At 65.8% G+C, this 11,595-nt stretch overlaps 1 protein-coding gene across 6 annotated transcripts; it reads left to right on the forward strand.

The window, feature by feature from the left end:
* The first annotated feature begins 3,840 nt into the window (after positions 1–3,840).
* MATK (megakaryocyte-associated tyrosine kinase) lies at positions 3,841–10,767 on the forward strand. Of its 6 annotated transcripts, XM_072721777.1 has the most exons (14): positions 4,440–4,575; positions 5,196–5,255; positions 5,860–5,919; positions 6,261–6,374; positions 6,502–6,617; positions 6,700–6,919; positions 7,403–7,496; positions 8,526–8,591; positions 9,165–9,264; positions 9,353–9,437; positions 9,523–9,596; positions 9,714–9,909; positions 10,159–10,245; positions 10,338–10,767. In XM_072721777.1, exons 3-14 carry the CDS (start codon positions 5,911–5,913, stop codon positions 10,575–10,577), a joined length of 1,401 nt encoding a protein of 466 aa, XP_072577878.1. In that variant the 5' UTR covers positions 4,440–4,575; positions 5,196–5,255; positions 5,860–5,910; the 3' UTR covers positions 10,578–10,767. The 6 variants fall into 6 exon arrangements, with proteins under 6 accessions (XP_072577879.1, XP_072577877.1, XP_072577878.1 ...); XM_072721778.1 differs by lacking the exons at positions 4,440–4,575; positions 5,196–5,255 and adding an exon at positions 3,841–4,059; XM_072721776.1 differs by lacking the exon at positions 5,196–5,255 and having other exon boundaries at positions 4,347–4,575.
* The last annotated feature ends 828 nt before the right edge of the window (positions 10,768–11,595 follow it).

Consider the following 11,595-nt stretch of genomic DNA (forward strand, 5'->3'; position numbering starts at 1 on the left):
CAGGAAGAGGCCTTAAGGAGAAGAGGTGAACCTTTCCCCCCCCCCCCCCAGTTTCCTGCTTCCTGTTGGCTGGAATGCACATGGGAGGGCTGGAGCTTGAGCAGCCCTCTTAGCACAAGAGATGGAAGTTCGCGTGCTACAAAAGGCAGAGCAGCAACACGGCAGGAGCCCCGGTTCCTGACATTGCCCAGGAGCACACCCCTCAGAGATTTACTTTCTGTCTAGTTCAAGCCTCTCGCACTTGGGGGTCCTCCGTCCATAACTGACGGATGCACTTTGTGAAGGGCAGGTCACATGACCCCCCCTGTTCATTGCCTACATTGACCTTCATCCGTATTAGTAAAGAAGAAGAAATGAGCTCTGCCTTTGAGAAGCTTACAGGCGCCTGAGTGGAGTCCGCAGGCCTGATGTGTAGCCCCGGCCGGCTGCGTGAGCAGGGCCTAGTCGCTTTGCCTCGCTGGAACTCAGCTGCTCCAATTCTAGAAGGACGGGATCGGCCCCCCAACTCCCCACCCAAATCGCTAGGAGTTTGGAGAACAGGGGGTTATACAGATCGCAACAGCCCAAACAGGAGAAAGGTAGGATGGAAGCAGAGCGAGATTTGGATAAAGAAATAAAGAAGGAAAGGCGTTCGGGAGGGAAAGGGGTCCCGGGGGGTCCCTCTGCCGCAGGTGAGGGATGGGTGGCGGGCAGATTTATGGAATCTTGGGAGGGCGCGCCCAAGAGATCCCGCTTCCTGACTGGGTTGAGGGAAATCTAATCAGCTTCTCCAATTCCTCACCCTGGAGTCTGCCCCTTTCCACCGCCCTACTTCTGGCCCCGTTTTCGGTATTAGGATTCCTTCTGCTTGCAGGTCGCGGAAACCCGCCTCAGAAGCAACCCAAAAAGCAACCAGTGGCTTCCAGCACTAGTCGTAGCGTGACCTCTGGTAGGATCCAAGGATTTGTGTTCTTTCTTCCTGCAGGATTCAGCCCCTGACGTCTTGCTGAAGTAGGGGAGACGTGAGGGTTCGAAGCCGACGGCCCACAAAGAATCCTTGAGATGTCTTTGATGCAAGAAGGTGGATTATTTATTAAAGTGCGAGGCCCGGGGCCCGTGGGCAGAAAGAGCTGCCCATTATGGGGTCAGGAGGATGGCCCATGATACACTCTCAAGCTGAGAGCGGGTTAGGGAGAGTGTAAGCCTCCCAGGTATTTTGGGAACAAGGTTTCCCAGATCCCGAGGGGGCTAGCTATTGTTGGGAAAGATCATTTATTATTATTTAGTAAAAACTCAGTCATGAGACCCTTCAGATAGACGTCGGGGGGGTCATATGCTTGGCGGATGATCGCTCGGAGGGTGATATCTTGGGGGGTAAAGATAAAGGAAGTTTCCAAAGGGATTTTTTTTTAAAAAATAGAGGACAGCCTCTTTTTTTTTTTTTAAGATTTATTTATTTATGATAGACATAGAGAGAGAGAGAGGCAGAGACACAGGAGGAGGGAGAAGCAGGTTCCATGCCGGGAGCCCAAGGCGGGACTCGATCCCAGGACTCCAGGATCGCGCCCTGGGCTGAAGGCAGGCGCTAAACCGCTGAGCCACCCAGGGATCCCCCAGATTTTTGTATGTCAGAGTAGATGCACAGGGTCCTGGGGTCAGGCTAGGGCTGCCTGTTGTCCTTGGCAGAGCGTCACATCGAGGCAGCCGAGTCCCTCGAGGAAGGTCGCTCTGCCTGTTGCAAGGACTTGTCAGCGGGCTGTAGGGAGTAAGGAAATGGAATAATTTCCTTCTGCCTTTGTTTCCCACATCACTGGGACTGGGCTCCTTCCCCGGTGGGCCGAGGGCTCGGTCACCAAGGCCAGGTCCACGGCCAGCACGACACAGCGAGACCAGAGGGCCAGGGCCTCCCACAGGGGGTCTTCCCGGGGCCAGGTCTTGCTGTGAGCAGGGCGGGGGCATCCAAGAAGACTTCACCGACATGCTGCCAGTTGGGGGGGCATGAGGGGGGGAAACCGGCCGGGCGAGGTGGCAGGGCACTGCAGGCAGAAGGGACAGGTGGCACAAGGGGACGCAAACTCCTGCACGGGAAGAGCTCTGAGTGCCAGACCCAGCGCCTCGGTGGCGGGGAGCTCTGGGAGGACTCATGGCAGGGCCCGGGGGCGTGCGGTCACATCTTCATCCTTGGGCACGCAGCAGAAGGTGAGTGATGGCAAGGAGAAACACTGGAGGCAACTGGGGAGCCCGGGGGGGGGGGGGGCTTCTGTGTCACCAGCCTGCACCAGCGGGTGGCCTGGGGCATCAGGGATTTTCGGCAATCACGTCGACAGGACAGAAATATGGGGGGTGAGCAGCGCGGGGCTGGGTAGCTCTGGAGTCCAGCCTGCTGGTGTGGCTGCCGCCTGGCTTCAGGCTGGCAGAGGAAGGGGCAAGTCCCCCAAGTCCCCCCACACCCCGCTCCTGGCAGGAGGAGGAGAAACTAGGGGTTCCCACCTCTGAGGCCTGGAATTCCCATCTTTGTCTTTGAGATTCAAAGTGGCCAACGCTTGAATGCCTTCGGGGATGGGGAGTTCACCCCAAATAAGCCATCGACTCAAGCCTAGCTCCCTGGAGTCAGGTGCCTGTATGCTGGGGGGCCCCCTGCACCCCAGGTCATCCCTCCTTGGAGATTGGGGAACCTGGTGCTGCCCACTGAAGTCTTTCTCCAGTCCAGCCCCTGTGGGCCCTCTGATCCCTCCTTCTGGGGTAGGGCCTTCCAGAGTGTGGGACAAGGGTCCATGGGGTGCTGGGGAAGACGCGGGTACCACTCAGACACCAAGTATTGATTCACTGAGGGAGCAAGCCAGCCCCCCTCAACCGCTCCCCATCTCCCTGACAGCGTCAAGGAGAGAGCTTCCCTGGGGTGCCAGGGCCTCCTCCAGCTTTACACACGGGCTCCGTCCCCACTGAGGCGACAGCAGGTGAACCCCATCGTGGGATCTCTGACTCTGGTCTGAATCTACTGGTGTTGCTGGGCTTCCTGTGGCTATTTCGATGTTTCTATTTCAGGCAAGTGATGATGCTTTGCCATATATGGTGGCCCCGTGACCCAGCAGAATGCTGGTGGCAGGGTCCCCAGCCCTGGGTCCGCAGCAGTGCCTGTGGTTGGGAGGTGGGGCGAGACCCCAGGACTCCCAGCAGCCGGCCCTGGGGAGCCCGGGAAGCCTGGGGGGCCCTGCTTATTAGCAGGAAGATGCTAGGGCACCCTCCCTGCCAACACCACCACTTCTGGGAGCTCCACCACCTGGAAGGAAAGGAAGGACAGCCTCTTCTCCCTCCCGGGGCTCCCCTCCCCCGCCCCCTGCCCTCGCTGGGATAACCCTGGTGCCGGCTGGAGGGTCTCCTTCTAGAACTTTCCCCGTGGACTTACGCTCTCCTGTATAACACGACAGGGTGGTGCTGTCTGGGTTGTGTCACGCCGTGGGGGTGGTGGGGGTGGTTTTCGACAACTGTTGATTCTAGAACCTTGATACACATGATTTCCTAGTTTTTGTTCTATAATATTCCATAATAGGGATGTTTTGTAATTCTGCAACTGGGCCTCTATTCTGAGAAACCACATGATGCCTTAGAGCACAGACATTTACTTAGCCTTTTGGGCAAGTGGGCATCTTGGGGCCACAGGACTCAGGCTCCCGGGCGTCCTGGCTCATCACCGCCTCCCGCCAGCTCCCTGCTGGTCCAAGCGGACTCCCCGAGGAGAAGCAGAGCTCGCTGGGCGCCCAGGCCAGGCCCAGTGCGCGGCCCCAGATGGGCAGCGAGTGAACCGCTGCGCGAGGTCGCCAGGTCGAGGTCGAGGTCGAAGCCGGTGCCGGCCCCGCGGAGGGAGGTCGAGCCCGGCACAGCGGGTTGACCGGGCGGGCTCCACTGCGCCCTCCGAGGCGGCCGCTGCAGCCCGAGGCCTCGGTTCCCCGGTTCCCCGTGACCTTTCTTCCGGGGCCCCACATCCCCTTGCTGTTGCTGGCGATCCTGACAGCGCTGGTGACCAGCCGCATTTCTGAGCACTTCTTTGCACCAGACGCCAACGACCCTCCTGGCAGGGAGGTGAGCGAGCGCGGTGGAATCCCTGCGGCGTCCGGGCTCTGCGGCTTGCTTCTCTCCGCGGACGGGCAGCTCACTCCCCCGTGCCCGCCTCGCCCCCCGCCCCGTGCGCGGCACCCGCCCCGCGCCCCGCGGCCTGGGCTTCCAGGGTGGGCGGGTGCGCGCCCCGCGGCACCGGGGCGGGGGGGGGCAGCTGGCGAGCGCCCCGGCCCCCCCCCCGGGCGGGGCGGGCTGCGCGGGGGCCTCGGGCGGGGCGGGGCGGGGAGGGGCCGCGGCGGCGGCGGCGGCGGCGCGCGGAGCAGACCGCAGTGCGGCCGGCGCTAGGACCCGCGGGGGCTCCCGGCCGCGGCGCCTCCCGCTCCCCCGCTCCCCGGGCCCTGCCCCCCCACCCCAAAATGAGGAAACGGAGCAACTTGTTCCAAGTTGTGCAGCCGGGGCTGCCTGGGGGTGCGCAGCCGGCGCGCGGGGGCCCTCCTGGGTGTGGGCGCGGGGCGCGGCCCGGGGGCGCCCCCTGAGCAGGTGAGCGCGGCGGCGGGGGAGGGGGGGCCGCGGCGGGGGGCCGCGGTGGGGGGCCGCGGGGAGGGGCGCCCCGCGCGAGTGTGCGCGGCGGGCGTGCGCGGCGGGCACGCGGCTGGGGCGGCGGGTGCCTCGCGGCCATCGGGCGCCGGGTGGGGGCTTCTGGGCGCGAGCGTGCGCGGCTGCGAGCTCCCGGCGTGTGTATCCGCGCGTCCACGTGGAGGGGCGCTCGCGTGTGCGCGGCCCTGCGTGCGGCCCTGCGTGCCCCGGTGGCCCCGGGTCTGGCGCCCAGGTGTCCGATGCGGGGCTGCGTGTGTGCTGGGGGGACAGGTACCCGCGTGGCTGGCTGGCCGAGTCTGTCCGCGTGTACACGTGTGTAGAAGTGTACACACCTGTCTCTAGGTGAACGTGCTTTTGCTTGCATACCCGCGCCTGTGGGCACCTGTGTCCACCTGTGTCCAAGCCCCGTGTGTTTCTGTGTGTGTTCGTGTGTACATGGATCAGTATGCGTGTGAGTACACGGGGCGGGGGGCTGGGGACTTAGGGGGGCAATCCTGGAGGGGCAGAGGCTCGCGCCCCCAACCCTCGCCGCAGCCCAGCCACCTGCTGTGGGGTCCGTGCAGGAGGAAAGGCCTGGAAAAGCCCCCACCCAGCAGTGGTGAGACGCCGCGTGTCTGTCCCAGGTTGGCATCGGGACTGGGGGGCATGGGAGAGGTTCAGCCGAGGGCCAGAGGAGCCCGGCGGGGCTGCATGCCCCCTCCCCCCCCCCCCCCCGGCCCCACCCTAGGTTCAGAGATACTTGGGAATGACCTTGAATCATCCTGTTCCCTTGCCCTGCTCCTGCCCACTTAGCAGAAAAGAGGAAGAACCAACTCGATTAGGTGGCACCGCGTCCCCCACCCACTGTGTGCCTGCTGGGGCCTGAACGTGGCGCTTCACCCCTGCCCACCCGGTGGCCGCTTGCTCCGTGCCCACCCGGTGGCCGCTTGCTCCATGCCCACCTCAGGCCTCCGTTTCCCTCTCGGGACCGTGGCGGGGCTAGACTCTGCGGTTCCCTCGCAGAGGTTCCATGGCTGCGACGGTGATAAGGAACCCCTGTGGGTAGAGACCACCTCCCCCAGGGGGCTTGGGGAGCCACCCCCTGGAGGCCCCCACGGGGATGCCCTCCTGCTTGCCTCCGCCAGGCCTGGGCGGGAAGTGGTTAGTCAGGAATGGCCCCGGGCCCCAGCCGGCCCCCAGTCTGGGCTCCGCAGCTGGTCTCTGCAGCTGGTCTCTGCCCGCCCCCAGGTGAGCCCTCACTTCCTCCGTGCCTGGCACCCCACGCGCATCTCAGCCAGGATGCCAACGGTGAGTACCCCAACCCCGGGGCCTGTGTCCCGGCTGGTCCTCCGCTCAGTCCCCCCCCAGGGACCTTAGCCCCCTGTCCCCGGGCTGCACTCAGTGACGCCTGCCCCCTTCGGGAAGACGCTGCCTGCTGTAACATTGTCGGTTGGTGTGACACTTGTGTCACCTTTCCTTCCTGACTTTCTGCGCTGGGCACCTGGGTTTGTGACTGATGTTTCTGCCTTGGCTGCTCCCTCTTGATTTCTGCTCCTTCTGTCTCTGCCTTGCCGTCTTTTGCCCAAATCCCCTGTCCTCCTCTCTCTGGGCCTCCCCCTCATGCCCCTTTGACCCCCACCCCCTCTCAGAGGCGCTGGGCCCCAGGCACCCAATGCATCACCAAGTGTGAGCACACACGCCCCAAGCCGGGAGAGCTGGCCTTCCGCAAGGGCGACGTGGTCACCATCCTGGAGGCCTGTGAGGTGAGCGGTGGCCAGAGGGCCTGGGCGCGCTTGGGGACACGTGTCTCTGCCAGGACACCCCTGCCCTGACACACACACACACACACACACACACACACACACCGACTCCTGGCTCCCTCCCTGGCAGAGCAAGAGCTGGTACCGCGCGAAGCACCACGCCAGCGGCCAGGAGGGTCTGCTGGCAGCGGGGGCGCTGCGGGAGCGAGAGGCCCTGTCGGCCGACCCCAAGCTCAGCCTCATGCCGTGAGTCGCGGGGCGCCCCGGGGCGGGCGGCAGGGGGGCCTGGCCGACCTGCCCATCGTGCCCTTCCCGCCTCCGGCCGCAGGTGGTTCCACGGCAAGATCTCCGGGCAGGAGGCCGTGCAGCAGCTGCAGCCGCCCGAGGACGGGCTGTTCCTGGTGCGCGAGTCAGCGCGGCACCCCGGCGACTACGTGCTGTGCGTGAGCTTCGGCCGTGATGTCATCCACTACCGCGTGCTGCACCGCGACGGCCACCTGACCATCGACGAGGCCGTCTGCTTCTGCAACCTCATGGACATGGTGGAGGTGCGGCCCCCCGGGGCCCGGGCCCCCCAGAGCCGTGTGGTCTGAGCTGTGGAGATGGAGGGACCCCAGGGCCCCCTGTCCTGTTGTGGCAACCGGGTGGGCCCCAGGCACCCGAAGCCGCATGTGTCGCAGGGTGGGAAGGAGGGGCTGTCTCCACAGCCCAGCAACCCCACAGGTGGTCTGAGTCCTCTGCGTCCACCTCTAGGGCTGGGCTGGGCTGGCTCCTCTGGGGACCCCTAGGAACCTCCAAATTGACACTAAGCCAGAGACCACCGCCCCACCTTCCCCAGGATCCTCCTGTTTCCTAGCATCCTCTCCGTTCCCATGGAAACCAGCCCAACTCCCCCAGTGGGAAGCAAACCCCTCTCCTCCCCAGCTCCTGCCCACCCCATTCAGAGAGCACCCCCCGGGGAGGGGCGCAGAAGCAGGGTCCCCCGCACCCGGGGCCGCCTCACGGCTCCCCCGCGCTGCCCCTCCCTGCAGCACTACAGCAAGGACAAGGGAGCCATCTGCACGAAGCTGGTGAAGCCCAAGAGGAAGCAGGGCACCAGGTCCGCAGAGGAGGAGCTGGCCAAAGGTGCGGGTCCGCCCCCCACTGGGCCCCGGTGCCTGGCACTGTGAGCGGAAGGCGGGGGGCAGCCCCCGGGCCGGGCAGGGGCGCCCACAGATACCCATCAGCCCGAGGGAGCGCATCCCCACGCCTGCGGCTGCTGGCACATGCCCGTCATCCGCCAGTCGCCTGGGCCACGGGCCGCCTCAGCCCCGGCCATCAGACCACCTCCTCCCTGGGGGGCACTCCCCTTCCACCCGACCCCTGCTTCGGTGCCCCCCGAGGGGACGTTCTACGGTGAAAATCCACCCTGCCTTCTAGAACCTTCCCTCGTGGCCCAGCCATCTTTCTTGGTTCATGTGCAAGGCCCGTCCACGGCCACTGCCCTTGACCCTTGAACCCGGTGGTCCTGGCTGCCTCCTTGGAAGCACGTCTCTCCCGTCTCTCCCGTGTTGGGGTCGGGCCCGAGGGGAGGCTGGTGTCCCGGTGACTGATTGCAACTAAGGCTCGAGATGTGGAGGGGGCGCTTTGGGGAGGAAGGGGAAGCGGCCCGTGGAACCTACTAGAGGAGAGAGGCTGGGAGAACACGGGTACGTCTGAGGCATGGGTCAGGGAGGCTGGACCACAGATGACCACGTAGAGCATGGGAAGATTCCGGAACCTTTGTCGGAAGACTCCAGAAGCGTTAGTCTCCCTGTTTGCTGTTTTGCTGTGTCGGGGTGGCCAGAGCAAAGGACTGTAAAGGGAGGAGCCCCTGGGGTACGTGGAGGGCCGCGGTCCCCAGGTAGAGAGGGGCGGCCCTGACGGGGCTGCCAGCACGCCCCGGGCCGGGTGGGCGCTCCTGGGGAGCAGGGCTGGGGCCTTACCCTCCCCAAGCCCCTTTCCTCGGGCCCTGAGGCTCACGGGCTCTGCTGCTCTCCAGCCCTGGACGGGGTGTCCCGGACTAGCCCTTGGGCCACCGCCAGGAGCAGCAGCCACCCGAACGGGGCGGGGGGACACCACCCGGCCCCTCGCTGTGGGGGGCCGTTCCCCTCTGAGCCCGTCCCCACCCCACAGCCGGCTGGTTACTGAACCTGCAGCATCTGACGCTGGGCGCGCGGATAGGAGAGGGTGAGTTTGGAGGTGAGTGGAGGCCCGGGTCGGGGGCTGCGGGGGGTGCGCTCAGGTTTAGGGGTGGATTAATCCACCCCGTGTCACCACCTGCTCCGGGAGGGGGGCTGGCGTCCGCTCGGGGCCGTGGGGTGCCTGCATGCTTCCGGGCCCCGCGCCTGGAAGAACACTCCCGGAGACTGTTCTGGAAGGCTCTGGGGCTTGGAGCGGGGCCTGAGCGCCACGGCCTGTGTCATGTGTGTCCAGCTCTGCCTCTGTGGCGGGAAATGAACGGGCGCGGCCACGTGCCGATAAAACTTTATTTCTGGACGCTGAAATGTGAACTTTGTGTAAATTTTCATTTGTTGCAAGTATTAGTCTTCTTTTGATTTTTTTTCTCAAACATTTAAAAATGCAAAACCCGCTCAGAACTTAGGGGCCCCGCTGTCCGGGGCGGCTCTGCCCAGGGCTGCAGTTTGCAGACCTCGCCCCGGTGATTCTCTGAGCAGCGCGGGGGCTGAGGGGCTCCCCACTGCTGCGTCGGTGTACGCGGGGTCGGGGCAGCGGGTATTTCCATCTGTCTGTCCCCACGCCCCGCCCCCCCAGCGGTCCTCCAGGGCGAGTACTTGGGGCAGAAGGTGGCCGTGAAGAACATTAAGTGCGATGTGACGGCCCAGGCCTTCCTGGACGAGACGGCGGTCATGACGTGAGTCCGGGGGTCGCGGGGTGGGTGGCGGGCGTCCCGGGGTAGGGGTCCCAGCCGCGCCCTCACAGCACGCCTGCCGGCCCCCCAGGAAGATGCAGCATAAGAACCTGGTGCGTCTGCTGGGCGTCATCCTGCACCAGGGGCTCTACATCGTCATGGAGCACGTGAGCAAGGTGGGGGTGGGGCCTGAGGTGCCATCAGGGTTTGGGGGGCCGCAGAGTGGCTTGAGGCCCCCAGACCCACTTCCCTTCCCCACAGGGCAACCTGGTGAACTTTCTGCGGACACGAGGCCGGGCCCTTGTGAGCACCTCCCAACTCCTGCAGTTTTCCCTGTGAGTGGGGTTCCCAGGGGCGCGGGGACGGGGGCCCTCCCAGGTCAGGGGGAGACTGGGGCACGGAGCGGGGCCGGCCTGGCCTGGGGCGTTGGCAGCGTCGCACCACCGCCGCAGGCACGTCGCTGAGGGCATGGAGTACCTGGAGAGCAAGAAGCTGGTGCATCGAGACCTTGCCGCGCGCAACATCCTCGTTTCCGAGGACCTGGTGGCCAAGGTCAGTGACTTCGGTCTGGCCAAAGCCGAGCGGAAGGGGCTGGACTCAAGCCGGCTGCCGGTCAAGTGGACGGCACCCGAGGCTCTCAAACACGGGGTGAGCGCCCCTCCGCCCCCGGGACCCCTGAAGCCCCAGTTCTGCCCACTGTGTGACCCTGAGTCTGGCCTCTTGCTTGTGGGACCCTCTGGGCCTCCGTCTCCCCGTTTCTGAAACAGACGGGCTCCATGCCAGGCCAAGAATAACAAGGACACCCCCCCAACCCCGCACGCAGTCCGAGTCCCCTGGGCAGGGGACTGGTGCACAAGCCCCTCAGGGCCCTCCTCACCCCAATCCTGGGCCCCACAGAAGTTCTCCAGCAAGTCGGATGTCTGGAGTTTCGGGGTGCTTCTGTGGGAGGTGTTCTCATACGGCCGGGCTCCATACCCCAAGATGGTGAGTGGGGTGTCGGGGAGGCGCCGGGTGCCCCACAGGTCTGGCCGCCGAGGCCCTGACCCCCGCCATGCCGGTGTGCCCTCTGCCCACAGTCGCTGAAGGAGGTGTCCGAGGCCGTGGAGAAGGGGTACCGCATGGAGCCCCCCGAGGGCTGCCCGGGCCCCATCCATGCCCTCATGGGCAGCTGCTGGGAGGCTGAGCCTGCCCGCCGGCCGCCCTTCCGAAAACTGGCAGAGAAGCTGGCCCGGGAGCTGCGCAGCGTGGGGGCCCCGGCCCCGGTGGGGGGCCAGGACACGGACAGTTCCCCCTTGCCGCGCGGCCAGGAGCCCTGACCCTGCCCGGGGGCCGCAGGCCCCAGAGGAGAGAGCAGAGGGCACGGGGCGGGTGCAGGGCGGGCGCGGGGCCAGGCCTCGGGAGGGTCAGGGCTGGGGACCCGCCCACATGGGGCTCCGGGCAGCCCGTGGGCACCCCACACCCAGGGAGGCCCGGGGCAGCGCCTCCATAAAGACTGGTTCCAAGGACTGTGGGTGTCTGCGTCTCTCTACAACCCTTGGCGTCCTTCACCCCAGGGGTTAACCCCAGGGGACCCCCATCACTCGGCCCGGGGCCGATCAGTCCCCCAGCCGGGGCCTTGCAGCCGCCGTGGGCACACAGGTGCGCAGGGATGGAGCCCCCGGCCAGGACCACAGCCCCCCCACAGGCCTGCTGTCACCTGTGGTTCCCGCCGTCGTACCCTCGGGAGGTCCAGGCTCCAGCACCCCCGCCCCTGCCCCCCAGGGTGGGCCTGTGGGAGCCTGGGGAGCCTCTGCCCCGCGGTGGCCTGCCAGGGGGTGCTCAGTACCACCCAGTGACTCGGGGGGAGGTGGGGGTCGGGCTGAGGAGCACCGGCCCCGCCCCCCGTCTACACCCACTCGGGGGCTGGGGCCTAGGCCTGCACCCCCGGGTCTGAGTCTGACTCACCCTCTGCTCTGTGGCCCTGACCCCGACCTGTGGCAACCAGCCATCCCCAATGAATAGCATTTTGGGGATGGGGGACACATGGGGGTCAGTCCCCCCCCTGCACCCCAGCATCCTCGGGGTTGGGGTAGGGACCTGAAGGCTCACCCCAGCGATCCAGCGCACACAGCTGGTGCTCAGTGTACCACATCACCCCCACCCCCTGATGTTCCCAGGGGTTCCCTCATCCCAGGAACCCCCCACGCCGGAAGGGGCCCCACCCCACAGCACACCCTCCCACGGTGGCTGACCCGCCTGCGCCTGACACAGCCTCAGCCAGCGACTTTCCCAAGGTCACACTGACCTCCTGCAGTGCCCCCCTGAAGTCCTGCCCCCCTCTGGGTTCAGTTTCCC

Source organism: Vulpes vulpes, chromosome 9 (genome assembly GCF_048418805.1).
Source record: "Vulpes vulpes isolate BD-2025 chromosome 9, VulVul3, whole genome shotgun sequence".
Classification (NCBI taxonomy): Eukaryota; Metazoa; Chordata; class Mammalia; order Carnivora; family Canidae; genus Vulpes; species Vulpes vulpes.